We start from the raw sequence: 21,795 nt of genomic DNA on the forward strand, positions 1-21,795 counted from the left end.
TCCACCTTACACCAAACCTATCTAGCTTCCGGAAACCTGTTTCATAAGAGCTTCCGGTGTTTGAGATTTGTGCGGCTCACACGATCTTCTTCTCTTCCGCTCACTTGGACCGGTAGCGCCACCGCCGCTTGCGAGGGGTGGGGGGAGCGGCCACAGGCGAGGTCGCCGCCGGCCGCGGGTGGTGGTCGAGGCGGCGGTTAGGGCTAGGATTTGGGTTTTGGGGTGGGGTTTTATGGCCGGCAAATTTAGAGGGGAAGGTTGAGGATGGTGGCGGTGGAGGTGAAGCGGTGGTGGGCCGGATTGGGCCTTAAAAGCCACCTCCCCTCACGCCCTCTCGCTGACACATGGGACTGCCACCATAGTGGCATCATCATCACCGTGCACAAATCATCGGACACGAGAAGCGTGAAGGCTGTCTGCGGTGATGCCTCTGAAATTAAGCAACCATAGACGTTTTTCATGTCCTCAACTCAGGAACACGTACAGCAGCAGCAGTGACCGATCGGTTTTTGCAATTTACAAAAGATATATTCAGTTCATTTTGTTTTGCCTGGATGGCTGGATGCTGTTTCGTGGTAACCTTGCTCGTTCTTGCCAGAAATTCAGAATCAGGCTATGTGCATTGCTTAACGGCTGAGCAAGGGCAAGCCACTTGCCATGCTTAAGAAACAAAGCTATGAAACCTCGCGCTCCGTCTCATGTCTTGACTTGTGTTGCTACCTCCCCAGTCCTGCCACTACAAGGTGATTGCCGTTCTCTCTTGAGCCTTCTCTGTTTGTTTTATATCAAATGGTCAAGTGTATCGATTTCGCTGTATGATTTGCTTTGGGACCCTAGCGTGCACCTTGAGTGAACACACGCGGCAATGAAAAACCAGTCGCACAGGCATCACAAGAAAAACAATTGCCCTTTTGGCTGGAATCAGACTCTGGGTAACCTCATATTTCTTTTATCCCACCCGCATAATCGATACAAAATCTAAAATTCTAAACACATAGCTTCCACGCCAAAATTACTTTGTCGTTCTTAGCAGGTCCACCGATGAAGAAACACTACAATGTGGGCAAAAACTCTAACGCGCCCAGCTTACGGCATGAAGAAGGGGATTACAAAGTTATCCATCCTCTCCTTCCTCTCGAGCTCATCCTTCTCTGCTATCTGTTTCAGCGTTGTCCACCCTTTCCTTGCCCGCTTCCTTGAACTACCGGAGACCAGAGCAGAATCACTCGATGCACATTTTGAATTCTTCCGTGAGTCATTTGGGGCAGACTTGCTTGAGCTTGAAAGGGTGTTGCCAGTAAATGAGCCAGGATTCTCTCCTTTCTTGCCCGTCTTACATCCTGCCTTCAACAGTTCTGCCGAATGTTTAGTACCAGTCACCTCCGTAAGTTTCTTCTTCTGAGGCGTCACAAATGTCGCTGCAACTGGAAGCTCTGCTTGGGAAGTAGCATTGGCTTCACATATTTTAACATTCTCGCAAGAAATAGGCTCAGTTTCATGCATGTGCTCATCATTTGTATTTTCTATTACTTGTATGCTACCCTCTTCAGGAGTAGAGGCTGCTAAATGACCAGACTTTGCCGTTGACAAGACCACTCCCTCCATTTTGGAATCTATAAGAGGGAGATTACATTTTAATCTTTCCCCATGTTCACCCCTTTCTGAAGTTGACTGTCTCAACTCGGATGGCGAATCCACTTGCAAACTTGCTGCTTGAGAATGCTCAAGCACTGTTTTCATATCTCGTGTTCTTGTGCTGCTACTGTTTCCTCTCCAAATTCCACGGGATGAGTCCATGGTTGCATGCTCTCTTGATGGTAACAAGCTCTTAACTACACCCTTCCCACTACCCAATATTAGATTCTGATCTCCACAGAAATGGCATGCATAGGAAACGCTGTTCTGACAGCAGTTTGATTTCTTCCGTCGCTTAGTTTTGTTTCTCTTGTTCCTTATGCGGACAGTGCAGTTGAAGCCTGGCTTTAAGACTGTCTCACACCTGCAATATTGGAAAATCTGTTACAGATCTGTGTAAGGCTGTAAGCTGAAACAACAGCCAGAACTTACCAAATAGAAACAATCAAAATAGCATGACTATCATCTAAATCAAATACCACAGTCTACCAGAATGTACAGATAATTTCACTATTCTTGGGAATTTCTGAATCATTCTGGCCTGGCCACTAGTATTGTATTGCATCATATCTGGGATAGTTTCATTATTTTTATTTCAGTTTCCTTCTAAAAGAGGAAAGGATTCTTAGCCATTAACCTACACGTAATTGTATTGCATCATATCTGGGATAGTTTTATTATTTTTATTTCAGTTTCCTTCTAGCAGAGGAAATGATTCCTAGTTATTAGATACAAATAATTTACACATGTAATAGATCTGAATTTCAAAAGCAATTATTGAACAAGATGAAAATATTATCAGCAGCTCATGCTACATGGAAAAGGAATATACCATTATTGTCATCACAACATTTTCATTTTACTTTGCTGGTAGTAAACTAATGAGGTTTGTGCAGACACATGTTTGTCTCACAGCTGACTAGTTACAGGACACAAGGAAGAACACCAGGGCCAATGCAACCTTTTGCTTCTACGGTATTATGAATATTGACCAAGAACCATCTTGGCAAGCAGTGTGTTAATAAGCAGCAGGATTATAATTATTAATGATCAATCATACATTTGGACCACCCAATCAGAGGTTATCAGCACATGCCACATGGCTATCATGAAACATTATCGATGGAATATGGATTTGTGAGCAAATCACTGAAATCGCTGAAATATATTAATTGTTCATCCAGATGTATGTCAACAGAAATTGTTATAGGTGATTGAGTGGAGTTTAGCACAAAGTTAAGCTGAACATAAGAGTTGAGAAAATTCTATTTGCAAAGCCAAATGTTGAGAAAGATAAAGTTCAAGACTTTGCAATAACCCAATTAAAAGACGTGATGATTACAGGGGTTCTTTTTATCATTTCCAACCAACATTAGAATCTTCGCTAACTCTTCATAGAAGTGAATCATACATATTGGTTTGGCTGTTTACAACTACATACAACCCCTTCACTGGCATATAAATGTTGCACTAATCAAAACATAAAAAACGTCAACATGAGATATTAACAAGATATGTAATAAATAATAAGATCAATATTCTGACAAAGCAGCCAGTCAGCAGGACGTCTCTGTGGTGCAAAACCTACAAGAACAGTTATGGTTTGTATGCCCATTAGAGTTATCTAAACAAGGGGAAAAACCTAGCATAGAGCCTACATTTTTCATTAGAATTACCAACTGCATGTTGACTGCCATCTATTATGAATGGCACTTGGCAGTAGTTCCTCCATTATGTTTTCAACTTGATAGAAAAGAATCATCATTGATCTAAAGCATTTACATTGTCGAAGATATGCACAGATATACAGACTAACTAGCAGAACAGCAATTTGTCTGACAACAATACATTTCTCATTGTACTTTCACAGAAGCTTAACAGCCAGTACAAGTTAATTCGCGGGAAAAAGACCAAATTGGTTTTTGACTATAGTATGCAACAACAGTCGGAAAGGAAGGAAGATTAGGCGAAAACACACGGGTAATTCTGGTGACTAGACAACATGCTAAGAGGATGAATAAGGCGTAGTAACCAGTAGCAGCAACTCCCACCTCTGGCAAAGGAAAGTGGTGGCGCCGAGGGGTACTCCGGCGGCCTCGGCGCTCGCGGCGAGGCGGCGCCCCAGCAGCGCGCCGACCGGGCCCACCCCGGCCTCCGCGCCTGCCCAGGCCGCAAGCCGCTGAAGGTGCTTGACCCTCAGCAGGGAGGCCTCGTCGACGCGCGTCCTCCCGGAGGTCTCCTCGCGGAGCGACACGGCCTGGTTGGCGGCCCTGGCCGGCGTCGAGGCGCCGCTATTCTTCTTGCCCATACCGCCGCCGGTGCAGAAGATGTTCCACGCCTACCTCTGGCAGCGCGAACAGGTTTGCCGTCCCTGAGCTTGCGCCGTTGCGCGTCCCCAGTGGCGAGGCGGGGCCGCGAGGGTAGCGGTGGTGGAGCCGAGGGCAAGCGGCGGCGGGGCGGGGCGGCGCGGCGCGGCGCGGCGTGGCGCGGCGCTGGAGTCGGGCCACAGTTGGATCGAGCCGAAGAGAGGTGTGAGATGGATGATGGGCCACACTCCCAAAGAGCTGCGGTTGTTGACTTGTTGGGCTAGGTTTATTTTATTTCTTAACTAGGTCTATAGCAGTGCGTGGCTAGGTGAGCTGAAAATGTTTCTATCTTATCAAGATAAAAGGAGCATAAAAAATATAGTGTTTTATGATCATCAAGCATTACAATATAGCAATATGCTATTTTGAACCAATACACAAGTATTAACTTTGAAGAACTAAAAAGAAAAAGCACATGAAAAAATTCAAGAGATCAATTTTTTGAACTTATATTTTATTACTAAGCTTGTCAATTGAACCACAGAGGATCTGCCCATTTCTGATCCAACAATCCAGAATCCATGCTCATTGATCAAGGCATATATCAAAACTTCATTTTCTAAAACGGCATGCCTCCTTTTCCAAAATCTTCATGATTGTACCTTGAGGCAATAGTAACGGCACAACCTCCAAACATGACACACACAAAAAATCAACTCAACGGTGTCAAAAGAAATTCAATAAAAAAATTGCAATGAATAAGACACTGCTAGGAAAAACTATAGTATTTCTGACATTTATGTCCGAAATGTTTAACTACGAAATTCCATTGACTCTATCCAAGACCATCTATGCAACTCCAAAAATCCTGTGATAAAGCTAATAAGAAAATATCACCTTGTACCATAAGGCCATGTTGGTATAGTTTCAAACACTAAGCGATGCATACTAAGATATGTAGCACCAGCATTTTCAGTATTGTTTACTTGAGTAAATGACTATTTTTATGTTAATCTTATTTTCGCATGCTGACGGGCGAATATCACAGGTACCCTAAAATATGATACTGGGGGACTAACCGCGGATTAGCTCCCCTAACCATGCAGGTTGGCTTAACTGGGCCGTGACATGGCCACAGGCGGCCCGGCGGTTGAAGGGACATCGACGACCTAATAAGCAGCCCCAGACGTGGGGCACGAGCCGCCTCGCCCGACCCCAAGAGTATGGTACCGGCCTCGCTCGACCCGTATGGGGAGGGCTCTGCCTTGCCTGACCCCGAGGCCGCAGGATTGGCCTCACCTGACCCTGGGAGTTAAGCTCCGCCTTGCCCGAACCCGAGGGCACGGACTCGGCCGTACCCGCATCAGAGACGTGGGGCCCTCGGGGTCCCATGGGAGTGAAGTGTCGTGTCGGAGGTCAAAACCTCTAGCGCGAGGATAAGCGAGGGCACGTCTCAACGTGACCCTCGAGGGGACAGGCCATAACGGCGAGCTCCCCCCCACCCGCCACCCGCCATGCCGTGGCTTAAAACGCAAAACACGCCGGGGCTCATGCTGCCCATCTTGTCGGAGCGCGCGTCGTCCACCATGACGGGGATCGTGCCACCAGACACGCTAGGGGCTCGTGCTGCTTGTCTTGTTGGAACGCACATCGCCCGTCACGCCAGGGAGCAGCGCAGGGATGCCCCCATCATCATCATCATCAGGGCCAACAGGGCCCACGCGCAGGGAGGGGAGCAGCGGGATCCCGGGGACCCTCTTTTTCTTCTAATCTCTCTTTCTCTTCTCCCTCCCTCTCTTGCTTGTATCCAACCTCTTCCCCTTGACCTATAAAAGGGAAGGGGAGGCCCCCTGCAGGGGGAGAATTCTAGACACTCCAACGAACACTTTGCCACTAGAGACTTGGAAGCTCATTCCTCTCTCGATCGTTTGTAATCCCTACTGTAAACAGGTGCAAGAACATGAGCAGCTCTCGAACTTGACGTAGGGACATTCTGCCTGAACCAGTATAAACCCTTGTGTCTTCTTTGCACACCATCCAAGCTAGACGTGCAAACACAAATTACTAGTCGGCGATCCGAAACACCGACAGTTAGCGCACCAGGTAGGGGCCTTTTGCGCGTCTCGTCGATTCCACCAGGCTGCGGATGGCCAACCACGCCGGAGGATGGGCCCCGGACGCGATCATGCGTTTTGGGAGCCTGGACTTCATCGTCACTGCGGAGGAAGGGCTGGGGTAGGTTCATGTTTCGGTCCGACCCACTCATGCCACCGACCTCGACCCCGTCATCGAGGCTTTCGAGGGGTTGTGGCTGCACACCCCGGAGGATCGCGCCTCCGAGGGCGGCTGGCTCCGATCTCGATTAGAGGTTGGGGCATCAGCTCCACACCTTCCTGGGTCCCCGACCGACCCAAGAGGACTTGCGTAAGCGTTTTCTTCTCGCTCGCCAACGTCACGGTGCAGCTCTCCGGAGGAGAACCGCTCTCCCCGAAGATCATGGCCGGGAGTGTCCCGACGGCATTCCCGTTTGGTTTGCGCAACGCAGCAGAGGATGCACATCGCCTCGTAGTGCTGCGCTTTGGTTCGTTCCCCATGGACGGCGAGTTCATGGGGATGATGGACTACGTCTTGGAATCCTTCCATGACCTTCTCACGGGGGAGTTGGAGGCGATCTCCGACTCTGACTCTAGCGGGGGAAGCCATCACCCCTCGCTGGAGTGCTTCATGGCGGACCATTCTAAAGGGCTCATCGAGAGTACCCATGATGGAATCACTCCCCCGAACAGCTCCGACACCGGAATCCGGGAGAGAAGCCAAGCCCCACCGCGCATGCTGCTAGAGCAGCTGCGGGAATGGCAAAAAGTGCTCGTGGAGGCATGCCTCCAACTGGAGCAGGAGCATGCCAAACTCGAGCGAGAGATCGGACGCCGCGGGGATGGCAGACGCGCACGTGTCGTTGCCCGCGACGTAAACCGAAGGATCCTCGAGGATGACAACATCCCTCCACTCTTCGCTCGGGCAAGCCAGAATGTCGCTACTGCAATGGCTCTCCTCGAAGGGATCCTAGAACCCGCGACGTGCGAGGGGCGCCGCACCCACAACAAGCTGCGCACGCTCCTTGAGCGTGCGGTGCAACAGCAGGCGGAGAGCTTGTTCTCTCGGTGAGTCAGCACCCATCCCCGGGGTGTCAGGGACATGTTCGTCCACCAAGCCCCACGCGGGGGAGAAGGGCCCATTAACGCCCCCGTTCGGGGGCGCCTCAGTGCCGACCGCGACGCATGCCACACCCTCAATACCTAGAAGCGCGGGCTTGAAGACAAGCAGGTAGAACTGAGCCGAGTGTATCAAACTCACCGCAATGGATGCCACAACAGCGCCGAGGACCAAAGCCCGAGCCCCGATCCGCCACGATACCGCCCCCCGGCGAACATCACGAAGTATGCTAGGGAGACGAACCCTGGCATGTGGCTCGAGGATCACTGGATCGCTTGCTAGGCCGGAGGAGCAAACAGTGACTACTTCATCATCCGCAACCTACCAGTGTTCCTTGCCGACTAGGTGCGAACGTGGCTCGAACATCTCCCCTCTGATCGGATCCAGAACTGGTCGGATCTAAAGGAGATATTCGTGGGGAATTTCTAGGGCACCTACGAACGCTCTGGAAACCCATGGGATCTCAAGAACTGCCGACAAAAGCTGGGAGAGACTCTCTGCGAGTACATCCGGTGCTTCTCTAGGGAGTGCAACGTATTGCCCAACGTCGCCGATGCTAATGCTATCAGGGCGTTCTTGTCAGGGACCACCTGTGAGTCCCTGGTCCATGAGTTGGGATGCAAGAGCCCGCGGACCACTAAGGAACTCCTTGACATCGCAACAAGCCACGCCTCGGGTGAGGAGGCAGTCGGGGCGACCTTCTACCATGCCAAGGGCAAGGTGAAGCGGGACAAGAGCACCAGCGGGGGCGCCTCAAACCGTCCGGGGGAAGAAGAAGAACAAGAGGAACAACGGGGGTTCCCTCATGGCCGCTCCCGACCGAAAGGGTGGTAAGGCGGCCGCTGGGGAAACTCCCAATCACTTCGAGAAAATGCTCAAGAAGCCATGCCCGAACCACGCCTTCCCCATTAAACACCTGTACAAGGACTGCGCCCTTGTGAACAAGAACCTGCCAGGGGGCTCCAAGAAGGGAGAGCAGAAAAAGAAACCCAAATCAGGGGAGGGCGATGCCGAGGGGAAGGATGACGGTTTCCCCACTACTGATGGCTGCCTCATGATATTTGGTGGGCCGACGGCCTATGAGTCTAGGCACCGCCAGAAGCTCACGCGCCGGGAGGTCTACGCGGCTGAATCGGCTACGCCTTCATTTCTCCGGTGGTCGGAGTCTGCTATCACTTTCGATCGATCCGACCACTCGAGCAACATTTCGAAGCCAGGGACGTGCCCGTTTGTGGTCGATCCGATCGTTAGCACGAAGTGCCTCACCAAGGTATTGATGGACAGGGGTAGCGGCCTCAACATCATGTACGCCGAGACCTTGGATGCCATGGGCATGGACCGGTCGCGCATCCGACCGTTCGAAGTGCCATTCCACGGTATCGTGCTGGGGAAGCACGCGATACCGCTTGGGAAAATCAACCTACCTGTAACATTCGGGGATCCGACCAACTACAGGACGGAGACCCTCACCTTTGAGATGGTCGGATTTCATGGGTCCTACCACGCCATCTTGGGGCGGCCGTGCTACACAAAGTTCATGGCCATCCCCAACTACACATACCTCAAGCTCAAGATCTCGGGCCCATGTGGGGTCATCACTATCGGTGCCTCTTTCCAGCATGCCTACCAGTGTGAGGTGGAAAGCTGCGAGCTTGCCTCGGTGGTCATTGCCTTCGAGGAACTCGCAGTCATCAGGGAGGAAACTGCGAAGGAGGCGCCCGACTCCAAGCGAACCGCCGGATCCGTTGAGCCCACGGAGGGCGTCAAGGAGATCCTCATCGACCCCAACAACTCTGGGGACAAGAAGGTGCGCATCGGCACCACGCTCTCCCCCAAATAGGAAAGCGCGCTGGTCGACTTCCTTCACGCCAACAAAGACATCTTTGCGTGGAAGCCTTCGGACATGCTGGGCATTCCGAGGGAAGTCACCGCGCATGGCTTGAATATCAGGCCTGGTTCCAAGCCAGTTAAACAGCGCATATGCTGCTTTGACAAGGAAAAGTGTAGGGCCATTAGCGAGGAGACTGTGAAGCCCCGAATGGTTAGCCAATCCTGTTCTTGTACGAAAGAAGAGCGGGAAAGGAAGGATATGTGTTGACTACAAACCCCTCAATAAGGCGTGCCCAAAGGATCTGTTTCCTCTACCGCGCATAGACCAGGCGGTTGACTCGACCTCGGGGTGTGAAACCCTCTACTTCCTTGATGCGTACTCCGGGTACCATCAAGTCATGATGAAAGAATCTGACCAGCTCGCGACCTCTTTCATCACCCCCTTAGGATCATATTGCTACGTCACGATGTCATTCGGTCTGAAGAATGCGGGGGCTACATACCAACATTGTATGATCAAGTGTTTTGGGGATCTCATCAGGCGGACCATTGAGGCTTACGTAGATTACATCATGGTCAAATCCAAATAGGCCGACCAGCTTGTGGCCGACCTTAAGCAGACCTTCGCCAGGCTCCAAGCGAACGACATCAAACTCAACCCCGAGAAATGTATTTTTGAGGCCCCGAGGGGTATGCTGCTTGGATTCATCATCTCCGAGCGCAGCATCGAGGCCAACCTAGAGAAGATCACAGCCATCATGAGGATGGGTCCAATTCAGAACCTAAAGGGGGTCCAACGGTTCATTGGGTGCCTCACGGCGTTGTCTCGTTTCATCTCACGCCTCGGCAAGCGCAGCCTCCCCCTTTACCGACTTTTGAAGAAGACCGATCGATTTGTGTGGACATCTGAGGCTCAGGAGGCACTCGACAGACTCAAAGAGCTCTTGACGAAGGCCCTAGTTCTGGTTCCACCGACCGACGGGGAGCCACTCCTGCTCTACATCGTGGCCACCACGATGCCCTGGTCGTGGAGCAGGAGGAAGAGGGACACGCCCTCAAGGTGCACCACCCCGTGTATTTCGTTAGCGAGGTCTTGATGGATACCAAGACTCGACACCCCAAAATCCAGAAGCTCCTGTACGCCATCCTAATCACTAAAAGGAAGCTACGCCATTACTTCAAGTCGCATCCGGTGACGGCGGTCACATCCTTCCCTCTCGGCGAGGTCGTTCGGAACCAGGACGCCACCAGGAGGATCGTGAAGTGGGCACTCGAATTGATGGGCCAGGAGATTTCGTACGCCCCCCGGATGACCATAAAATCCTAGGCGCTAGCTGACTTCTTCACGGAATGGATCAAGATCCAAATGCCACCAGCGGTCACCGACGAGGTGTACTGGATGATGTACTTTTATGGGTCGTTGATGAAGAAAGGTGCTAGCGCGGGCTTGTCTTCGTCTCTCCCCTCAGTGTACGCATGAGGTATGTGATTTGTATTCATTTTCCTCCCTCTAATAACGTGGCTGAGTATGAGGCGCTCATCAACGGCCTACGTATCACCATCAAGCTGGGCATCCGACGGCCCAAAATCCGAGGCGACTAGCAGCTTGTTGTCAATCAGGTCATGAAAGAATCAAGCTGCCTTAGTGCCAAGATGGCCGCATACTGCCAAGAGGTCCGCCAACTAGAGGACAGGTTTGACGGCCTCGAGCTCAATCATATCACGAGACGGCTCAACAAAGCGGCCGACACGCTAGCGAAAATGGCATCCGACAAGAAGCCCGTTCCGACTAGCATCTTCGCTAGTGATCAATACAAACCCTCAGTCTGTTATGAGGAGCTAGAGCGGGTCGGCGATGAGCCGCCCGCACCAAGCTCGGTGGCTCACCAGCCGCCGGCCCCTCCAGAAGGTCATGGAGCTCGACAAAGAGCCGGCAGTGGAGCCCGACCCTCTGACCAACTGAAGGATTCCCTATCTCGACTACCTCCTTCGTGAAGTGCTCTGGACTGACAAAATGGAGGCCCAATGGCTCTCACGCCGCACCAGGTTCTTCGTAATCATCGAAGGGGAGCTTTACAAATGAAGGCACACGATTCTATAGCGTTGTATCCCGATCGAGCAGGGAAAGCAGTTGTTAAAGGATATTTATGGCAGAGTCTATGGACACCACGCTTGTCAGAGGAAATCTCCAGCCGGGTGGCGGAATGCACCCGCCTAATCCTAGTTTAGGATGAGTTTGGGGGAGACCTAGGAACGCTTGATCAAAGGGTAGACGAACACGGAAAAGACACAAGGATTTAGAGTGGTTCGGGCCGCCAGAGCGTAATACCCTACGTCCACTTGTGTGTTGTATTGCTTGAGAAAGCTTGTGAAATTGTTGGGCCTTGTGAATCTTATGGACTTGTTGACTTGTGTTCTAACAAGCGCACTCTCCCTTTTATAGACTCAAGGGGAGTGCGTACACTATGCGGGACCCGGACAGGTGGGCCCCGCGACTTGAACCTGTAATACGAGAGATATGGAGATCTTCCTCTCCAGCTCCTCCCTGTAGTCCTCTCAATCGAGAAGTTGATGTGCGTATTTGCAGCCAGGGTATGATCATGTGCCGCCTTACCGGCACAGTACCTGCTGTCAGTGTTACGCACAGTGGAAGACGTGCTGCACTGTTAGACTAGTACCCTCTGACAGGTGAAGGGGGCTGCGCTGACCCGCCGCGCCGTTGCCTCCGTGCACACTGTGGCAGCGCACGCCTCGGCTCTCCTGTAGCAGACCATCATCACCCCTAGCTCACGTGTGCGGCGCAGTGATTTGACTATACGCTGCGTGTCCGTGCATAGTGCACAGTGACGCGCCGCCTTGGAAATAGGCGGGCTTACCGTGGTGTCAGCACACCTGCCCGGTGTGTCAGTGGGCAGGCCATACCCTATCCTTGGCACGCGTAGCCCACCTACCCACATTTAATGCGGTAGTTGGGCTGGCGTCCCGTGGAGGCCCTTCTGCCACGGGCACGTGGCAGGGTTGGCCCTGCGGCCGCCTCCTTGGTAGCTTAAGGTGGCACGTGGCGGCACTGGACCCCTTCCTCCCGAGGCCAGTCCAGATGGGCAGGCCCAGAGTGGTCTGGCTCCCACACGTGGCAGCACCGGACCCCCTGGGGGGTCCGGGCCTGTGGAGGCCATTCCCGAGCACCCTATCCTCATAGGCATGTGGAGGCACCGGACCTATATGAGCACGGGGGGGGGGGGAGGAGACGGGGGAGGTCCGGAGACCATAATCCCAACTGTCAGGGCCCGACCGTATGCCCCGTCGCCCATAAGACAAGGGCGAGGTCACGGATAACCTTGCACCCATCTGGTTGAAGACCCTATCAGATGACTTACTGACAGACGGGGCCCACGGAGAGGCAGATCTCCTCGCAGTGGGCTACCACGACCTTCTGGTCGTTGAGCAGCTCCTTAGCGATGATGGAGGATAGGCGGCCGAGCATGTGGTGGCGTGAGTCCACCACGATGCGCTTGGCACACACGCCAGAGCCGGACACCATCGCGCCCTTACCTGTGAGGCGGCAGCGACGCGCTAAGGGTCTGGACACCCTAGCAGGAGGTACCCCTATTCGTATGTACCGACAGAGGCCCCCGGGCCCACCTCGGGTGAGGAACGAACCTGCAGGTGGGGCCATATCCCAGCGTTGCGCCGGGTGGACAGTTTGCTTTCGTTGAGAAGGGGCAGGTAAGGCCTTTCCCCCTCCGCGGGATCCCTTAGGGGCCCGCCTCCGCGCGCGCTCCGCGCGCCAGACGATTCAGATTCTTATCTTATTCGAGCCTGTCCCGCGGCTCTTGCGGTTCGGATTTCGCCTTTCCCCCCCCCCCCCCCCCGCCTCCAGCGACCGCTCCTTTGACCGACAGGCCAGGGCTTCTCCTCGATCGCCGTGGAGTTCGAAAAGGTGAGTAGCTTTGCTTAAAAGGAGACGCCGCAGAGATCGGCTACCCTTACGCTCTTTCCTTCTCCAGACGCTGCAGTGCCCCTTCGTCTCCATCCGCTCATTTGCGATCTGCTTTTTGCGCTCGGCCTTTCTTCCTCCTTCGCCTCCTTTCGATCCGAGCCGCCACCAAGCAGCAGCCGCCGCCATGTCTCTGCATCGCCACCCCTGCTGCTTCCAGCACGAGATCCAGCTGGACTCAGTGCGCTGCCTTCTGGGGTGGACCACGCTAGAGCTCATCGGAGGATTCGGGCAGGCTCGATTCCCCTCAACGACCTGGCTGCGGGGGAGTTCATCCTCTTCAACTCCTACGCCATGTGCAGGCTGGTGCCGTTGATCTCCTCCTTCTTCCTCCTGCTCCTGAAGGAGTTCGGCCTTCAACTTCAGCACCTCACCCCCCACTCCGTCCTCCTCGTGGCCGTCTTCGCCCACTTCATGGAGATGTTCATGGGGGTCCATCCCTGCGTCGCCATCTTCTGGCATTTTTATGCCCTGGTCCGGTCAGGGAGGAGCACGCGCGCGATCGGCGCCTACTACTTCCAGCTCCGGCAAGGGACGGCCGACTCCTACATCAGCGCCTTCTCCAGCGCCAAGTGGGAGGACTGGCGTGATGGCTGGGTGTCACACCCGATTTATAAGAACATAAATCGAGCAATCATATATGCGCCAGGATCAAGTCACGCATATATACAACAGATCATCAAGATATCACAACACATGTCAGGAATAACATTAATATAAATCGTAAACGAATCATAAATGAATTATTTTATTACAACCGAATCAAAAATCGGTTCAAGAGTTGCGGAAGCGTAAAAGAGATACATGAAGAGCTGGGCGCCACAGGGACGTCGACTGGGAGACAAACGCCTAGAAGTCGTCGAAGCCGCTGACGTAATCCCCCATGTTGCCGGGCACTGAGCAGCAGTCGAAGATGTCCAAAATAGAACAGAAGAGTAGAGAGGCAAGTGTGAGTACAAACTCGTACTCAACAAGTATAACACGAGCATGAGGCTCTAAGGTTAGCTGACTCAACTGCATGTAACACCCTAAGGTAATTCCCTTAAATTTTAATGAATTTATTTGGGCTTAAATAAATTTTCCATGCTTTTCCTTAATTTTCGTGGCATTTAAAGCAATTTATAACGCAAGGGAATAAAATTAATTATAAGATCAACTTGGTTGTGCATTCATGCTGGTGCATTATTTTTGTTTGTGTGGAGTGGGTAGGTTTGAATTCAAATTGTATTTGAATTCAAGTAGAATTGTTTGAATTAGTGGGGTATAGAAAAAGAAAAGGAAAGAAGTAAGGATAAAAGAAAAGCAGCCCAACCCTCTCCCAGCCCAGCCCGACCCAGTTTCCCTTTCCCCCTCACCCGCGGGCCCTCTCTCCCTCTCTTCTTTCCTGGCCCAAGCCACCCGAGGCCCAGCACCCCCTTCCCCTTCCTTTCCCCCGCGTGGGCCACGCTTGGCCAGCGCCTTCCCTCTCTCCCCTCCCCGCAAGGCCCAGCAGCCGGCCCATCCCCTTTCTTTCCCAGCCCGAGCGCCCTTCCCTCCTCTTCTCTCTGCCAGGCCGGTCCCACCGGTCAGACGCTTCCTCTACCCGGCGCCCGATCCTCCTCCTCTGCTTTTCTCCGCCGGCCGGCCGCTCGGCCACTGGCCGTGGCCCCGTCCCGCTGCGCCCCTGGGCCCTTCCCCGAGCCGCACCTTGACCCCGTCCGCGACTAGGAGCTTCTAGAAGGGTGCCCCGCGCACGGATTTGGACGACGCCGCAACGGCCCGTGAAAGGCGGCCGCTCGGTTGCCCGGTTGACCCGCACGCCGAGGACCGCTCCGCCCCTCTTAGCCGCAGCTCACTCGCGCTTCTCCTCAGCCGCATCCACCCCTCCCACTTTCCTTCTCCCCTGGCCTTGCATCGCTGCACCACTCCCGGATTAGGGCCGCCGCCGTCAACGGAGCTTCTGCGCCACCGCGGCACCACACCGGCACCACCCATCTCCGGCCCGTAACCACCGTCGCAGCACCCCGGAGTGGTAAGAAGCACGCCACGCCCGTCCCTGTCCCTTCTCCCCCTCTGCCCGTGCGCATTCCCCTTACCACCGTAACCCCGAGCCGCCTCCGCCGCGAGGAGCACCGCCCCGAGCTCCAATCCGCCATGCTGACCGCCTAGATGGGTTCGTCGTCGTTCCCTCTTCCTCCCCGTGCTAGCCGTGTTCCGAATTAAGGCCGGAAGCGCCCGATCGCAGGTACTCCGGCGAGCCTCCGCCGCCTTCGCCGCGCCCCGCGCCTCCCCGCCGCCGGCGCCGACCGGAGCCCCTATCAGCCGTTCGATCTGGGCCTACGGTCTGGATTAGATCCAGACCGGTACTTCCCCCGAGCCGTTAGATCTCAAGGCAACGATCTGGATTAGATCCAGATCCGCATCAAACCCCAGCCGCCCGATTTAGATCCTGTGGACCGCGTGAATGCAAGCCCTAGATCTCCCTTGAGCCGTCCGATCTTGATCCGAGCGTCCAGATCCGCAGATACCCTTTCGCGGGACGAATCTAATTTGAGCCGTCCGATCTTGATCCAGCGATTCAGAACAGAAGGTGCCGCTTCAGCCCGCCTCTTTTGCTAAAGAACCCCCGGGTTTTCTAGGAATCAACCCGCCGTCCACCCGTGAGTCGAAAATAATTACGGATAGGTCCTGTTTTACTCGTTTAAGCCCCTGAGCTTTCTGGAATTTGAACCCGCAGTCCATGTGGGGTGTTTTCACGCGCTAGCCCCTGTGTCTAGCCTTTAATTAGGTTTTAGTCCTCGGTTTTTGTGCAGAAGCCCCTGGAAGTCCTGTTTTCTTACAATTAGGTCCCTGGACCCTGTTTTAAGCGCAGTTTTCGCGTTTTAGCTCCGTTTTAGGTGTTCTTTATATGCACGCGATCGTTGTAACGCGTAGATTTGTCCTAGGCTAGTTTCATGTGCTGTTTCTATGTAATGTTGTACTGTTTTCTTATAGTTTGTTCTTGTTATGCATGTGTGTATGTGTGGGCTATGTTTGATGATCGTGAGTAGACGCGGAACCTTTGGAGCAGTACCAGGAGCAGCCGTCTTCCGAGCAGTTCGAGCAGCAGCCGGGAGAGTACGAGGAAGGCAAGTATAACATGAACCTCCTATCACTTTTAAATACAATTTCATACTGCATTTTAATTCTGTATACCTATAAGGACTTCCTAGCCACTTTTATATCCTTATATATATCCTTTGGGTTGCATTTTGGTTAGTTGTGCTAGGTTGTTGCGCTATAACAAATCTTGGTCCTTTTTAATTAATTTGATTAATGGTCTTATGCAACTTAATTCTGGAGCCGACCCTCTGTGCTGTGTGCTTGAGTGGTTTGTGCGTCCTTAAAAGATGTTTTTGCTAGAAACATGGTTTAGGGGGCCAGCACGGTGCTTAGTGCTTGGTTGGCCACTCTCCATAAGGACCGGTTCATAGAGCGACAACCTGGGACAACCGCGCAACCACAAGACTGGTATGGGACGGTCTTGACTTACTAATTAGGTCATTTTGGTTCGGGAGTAACTTACCTGCGTGGGCAAGAGGGGTGGTAAGCTTCAATGGTCCCTGCTCCTCCGGCTTGGTCTGTGCTGTGTGTCTTGTACCCCCGGAGGTGGGCCCCATCGTCGCTGATCCAGAATCCTTAGCGGTTACACCTTACCAATGTGGTCCTTTGTAACGGTCTCGTAGTGTGCTTGCTAGCCATCTCACCTAAGGAAGTGTGATGAACAACTAGCGTAGCTCACGACTTGTGGGTAAAGTTGTGCAACCTCTCGAGAGTGTAAAACTGATATATCAGCTGTGCTCACAGTCATGAGCGGCCCAGATCCTCCGTCTGATTAGTGGGGTTATCAACCTTTGACGAGGGCGATTCCCCGGGTGGTTTTGGTTTGGATGGTTCTCAGTAGTTCTTAATTAATATTGATTAATTCTTATGCAATTCGGGTTACGGTAACTCATCCACTTGTAGTAATTAGCCTTAATAAAATTTGCCAAGACTAAAAGCTAATGCAGTTGAGTCAGCTAACCTTAGAGCCTCATGCTCGTGTTATACTTGTTGAGTACTAGTTTTGTACTCACACTTGCCTCTCTACTCTTCTGTTCTACTTTTGGATATCTTCGACTGCTGCTCAGTGCCCGGCAACGTGGAGGACTACGTCAGCGGCTTCGACGACTTCTAGGCGTTTGTCTCCCAGTCGACGTCCCTGTGGCGCCCAGCTCTTCATGTATCTCTTTTACGCTTCCGCAACTCTTGAACCGATTCTTGATTCGGTTGTAATAAAATAATTCATTTATGATTCGTTTACGATTTATATTAATGTTATTCGGGACATGTGTTGTGATATCTTGATGATCTGTTGTATATATGCGTGACTTGATCCTGGCGCATATATGATTGCTCGATTTATGTTCTTATAAATCGGGTGTGAAAGATTGGTATCAGAGCCGTGTCGACTGTAGGACGAAGCCTAGGTAGAATTGGTCGAGTGTAGGACTTCTTTTCTCTTGCTTGCCTCCGCAAATCTTCAGCCATCGTTTTTCTGCTTCTATTCCTTGAGTCTTAAGCCCTAGATTTGCTATCTTCCCCGTCTTTTCTGAGGGTAGCTTGAGCTTTCCGTAGACGTTGGCCTGAGTCGCCTAATCTTATAAGTTATAAGCTTAAGTTGCCCCGATAAAAATACGCTAGAACGAGTGTGTTAGTCGAGTAGTGTGGAAAACTCGACTAAGTTGTGAATATTGAATGATTGTTATTGTGCAAATGTCTGATTTGGATTTTTGGTTGATTGTATAGGCTAGTAGTTAAACTTGTTCATGCAAATCGACCTAACCCCACTTGAACTAAATAATAAAGTTTGATTTAGATCGTTGGGGGTAAAACCTATAATCCTTTCTCTCTGTTATATCCTATCGAAGTTTCATCTCCTCAGCGGCACGATATCTTATTCTCATGAGTTTCGTTTGTTGCAATCAGATGGTGAACACCAGGCGCACCGGTTCTGGTCCTGACCAGCAGGAGCAGAACAACCAGGGTACTGGTCAGCCGCTGCCGATGCCGCCACCACTGACCCCGGAGCAGTTCTTCCAGCTCCAGATGCAGATGATGGCTACCCTGAACAACACCGTTCAGGCTCTGCAGCAGATCCACGCTCAGCCACCGCCTCCACCGCCGCCTCAGCCCCGTGACCGGCGTGCGGACTTCCTGAGAGGTCACCCGCCGACCTTCTCTCACGCCACGGACCCACTCCAGGCGGACGACTGGCTTCGTTCGGTGGAGCGCCAGCTGGTTGTTGCGCAGTGCGACGACCGAGAGCGGGTTCTGTACGCAGCAGGGCAGCTGCGAGGCTCCGCTCTTGACTGGTGGGAGTCCTACCTAGCTCGGGATCGTGATGCTCTCACGTGGGACCAGTTCCGTGAGCGTTTCAGGAACCATCACATTCCTGAGGGCATCATGAAGATGAAGCAGAAGGAGTTCCGTGCCCTTAAGCAGGTAAAAAAAAAAAAAATTAAATTAACGGAATTCCCTACCATTCCTTTTGAGCTTGATCCATCCTTGATTTCTGTTGTAAACCTGACCAATTGAGCGATTTCTACCCTTGTTATCTGTGTTCGTTATTTCAGGGATCTATGACGGTGACGGAGTATCGTGACCGTTTCCTTCAGCTTGCCCGCTACGCCCCTGCTGACGTCGCTCGTGATAGCGATAAGCAGGAGTACTTCAAGGAGGGACTGGATGATCACATCCAGTATGCGCTGCTGAACCACCGCTTCGACAACTTCAACCAGCTGGTTGATGCGGCCCTCAACACCGAGCGTAAGCGCCGGGAGATTGAGGACAAGAAGAGGAAGATGGCTCCATCCTCTTCGGGCAGCAACACCCGTCCCCGCTACCAGTACCCTCCACAGCAGCAACAGCAGAGGCCGCCTCAGCAGTACCAGCAGCGGCAGCCGTTTCCGCCTCGTCCTCAGCAGCAGCAGCAGGCGGGACAGGGTCAGAGGCTTCCGGCGCCTCCGGCTCCACTAGCTTAGAGGCAGGGAGCGCCTACTCCTCCTCCTGGGCAGCAGGCTCCGGCACTTCCTCGAGTGTGCTTCCACTGCGGCGAGCCAGGGCACTACGCCAACGTCTGCCCTCGGAAGGCGCAGGCAGGACAGCAAGGGCGTGCAGCTCAGCCCAAGGCCCCAGCTCAGGGCAGGGTGAACCACGTGACGGCCGAGTCAGCGGCCGAGGCTCCCAACGTGGTTATTGGTACGTTCATGGTTAATGCCCACCCTGCTACAGTTCTTTTTGATACTGGTGCTACGCATTCTTTCATCACCCGATCTTTTGTTGAGCATCATGGTATTCCTACTAGCACGTTAAAGAGGTGCATGTTAGTATCTTCACCGGGAGGGCAGTTGAGGTCTCATGTCTTCTGTCCCAGAGTCAGTGTGGTTATAAGGGGGGTAGATTTCAGTGCAAATCTGATGGTGTTAGACTCCAAGGGCATTGATGTGATCCTAGGGATGGAGACTCTTGCTAAGTGGGGAGTCCGGATAGATTGTGCTCAGAGGACGGTTCTTCTGTCAGCACCGGATGGTCAGGAGGTCACTGTCGGTGCCACAGAGCCTTCTGGATTTCTTCATCAGATGGAGGCTAGACCCACGGATGGTATTCGCGTGGTGTCTGAATTTCCGGATGTCTTTCCAGATGATTTGCCAGGTATGCCGCCTGATCGCGACATTGAGTTTTCTATTGATCTTTTGCCTGGCACAGCTCCTATTGCTAAGCGGCCCTATCGTATGGCTCCTGTCGAGCATGAGGAGGTTAAGAAGACTGTCGACGAATTGCTAGCTAAGGGTTATATCCGTCGCAGTTTCTATCCTTGGGCCTTTCCTGTATTGCTTGTAGAGAAGAAGGATGGTGCGAAGAGGATGTGCGTCGATTATCGGGATCTGAATGCAGTCACTATCAAGAACAAGCATCCATTGCCCCGTATTGAGGATCTCTTTGATCAGCTTCAGGGTGCTTGTGTATTCTCGAAGATTGATCTGCGTTCGGGTTATCATCAGCTGAAGATTCGTCCTGAGGATATTCAGAAGACGGCATTCACCTGCAAGTATGGGTTATACGAGTATACGGTCATGTCTTTCGGCTTGACTAATGCTCCGGCTTTCTTCATGCATCTGATGAACAAGGTTTTCATGGATTATCTGGACACCTTTGTGGTGATATTCATTGATGATATCCTGATATATTCCAAGTCAGAATCGGAGCATGAGGAGCATCTGAGGCTTGTGTTGCAGAGGCTCAGAGAGCACAAGCTGTATGCCAAGCTCAGCAAGTGCGAGTTCTGGATTGACGAGGTTCCATTCCTCGGTCATGTTATCTCCAAGGGAGGTATTGCTGTGGACCCCGGGAAGGTGAAGGATGTGCTGGACTGGGTTGTACCGCAGACGGTGAAGGAAGTCCGCTCTTTTCTGGGCTTAGCAGGTTATTATCGGAGGTTCATTGAGAATTTCTCCAAGATTGCGAAGCCTTTGACTTCCTTGCTGGAGAAGGGTGTGGATTTCTCTTGGACTGATGAGCGTCAGAAGGCCTTCGAGGAGTTGAAGAAGAGGTTGACTACGGCGCCAGTCCTTACTCTGCCAGACCAGAGCAAGAGGTTCACAGTGTATTGTGATGCTTCAAGGGACGGTCTTGGTTGCGTCCTGATGCAGGAAGGCAGAGTTATAGCTTATGCTTCGCGGCAGTTGCGCCGGCACGAGCTGAATTATCCCACTCATGATCTGGAGTTAGCCGCAGTCGTGCATGCTCTGAAGATATGGAGGCATTACTTGTTTGGGCAGAGGTGTGATATTTACACCGATCACAAGAGCCTCAAGTATATTTTCAACCAGAGTGAGCTGAACATGTGGCAGAGAAGATGGCTAGAGTTGGTCAAGGATTATGACCTGGAGATTCACTATCATCCGGGCAAGGCCAATGTTGTAGCAGATGCTCTGAGCAGGAAGAGCTATGTTAACATGGCCGTGGCTTTTCAGATGCCTCCGGAGTTATGCGAGGAGTTTGAGCAGTTGAGCCTGGGTTTCTTGCATCATACCTCGGGTACATCGTTCGAGGCGGAACCCACCCTGGAGGCAGAGATCAGGCAGCATCAGAAGGAAGATCAGAAGCTGCAGGAGATTCGTGAGTTGCTCAAGATTGGCAAGGCTCCTCATTTCAGGGAGGATGATCAGGGTACCTTGTGGTACAAGGGTCGTATATGTGTGCCGGATGTAGCAGATCTCAGGAAACTGATTCTGAGTGAGGCTCATGATACTGCATATTCTATCCATCCAGGCAGCACGAAGATGTATTACGACCTAAAGGAACGATTCTGGTGGTATGGAATGAAGCGTTCCGTTGCGGAGTACGTGGCTATCTGTGACACTTGTCAGCGTGTCAAGGCAGAGCATCAGAGGCCAGCAGGGTTATTGCAGCCGTTGAAGATTCCAGAGTGGAAATGGGAGGAAATCACCATGGACTTCATTGTTGGCTTGCCTCGTACTCAGAAAGGGTACAACTCCATATGGGTAGTAGTGGACCGGTTGACGAAGGTTGCTCATTTCATCCCGGTGAATACTACTTACTCCGGTGCTAGACTCGCAGAGTTGTACATCTCCAGGATCGTCTGTCTGCACGGCGTTCCGAAGAAGATTATATCTGATCGAGGATCCCAGTTCACTTCACGATTCTGGGAGCAGTTGCACGATTCGTTGGATACGAAGCTGCGTTTCAGTACTGCTTATCATCCCCAGACAGATGGACAGACAGAGAGAACTA

At 52.4% G+C, this 21,795-nt stretch overlaps 1 protein-coding gene across 2 annotated transcripts; it reads right to left on the minus strand.

Moving 5' to 3' along the window:
* Positions 1-903: 903 nt before the first annotated feature.
* Positions 904-4,166, minus strand: LOC112891720. Of its 2 annotated transcripts, none has more exons than XM_025958658.1 (2): positions 3,687-4,166; positions 904-1,999 (listed from the first exon to the last, which is right to left on the minus strand). In XM_025958658.1, the coding sequence occupies exons 1-2, from the start codon at positions 3,941-3,943 to the stop codon at positions 1,087-1,089; spliced, it is 1,170 nt and encodes a 389-aa protein (XP_025814443.1). In that variant the 5' UTR covers positions 3,944-4,166; the 3' UTR covers positions 904-1,086. The 2 variants fall into 2 exon arrangements, with proteins under 2 accessions (XP_025814443.1, XP_025814444.1); XM_025958659.1 differs by having other exon boundaries at positions 3,614-3,829.
* Positions 4,167-21,795: the final 17,629 nt, after the last annotated feature.

Source organism: Panicum hallii, chromosome 5 (genome assembly GCF_002211085.1).
Source record: "Panicum hallii strain FIL2 chromosome 5, PHallii_v3.1, whole genome shotgun sequence".
In the NCBI taxonomy this organism is placed as follows: Eukaryota; Viridiplantae; Streptophyta; class Magnoliopsida; order Poales; family Poaceae; genus Panicum; species Panicum hallii.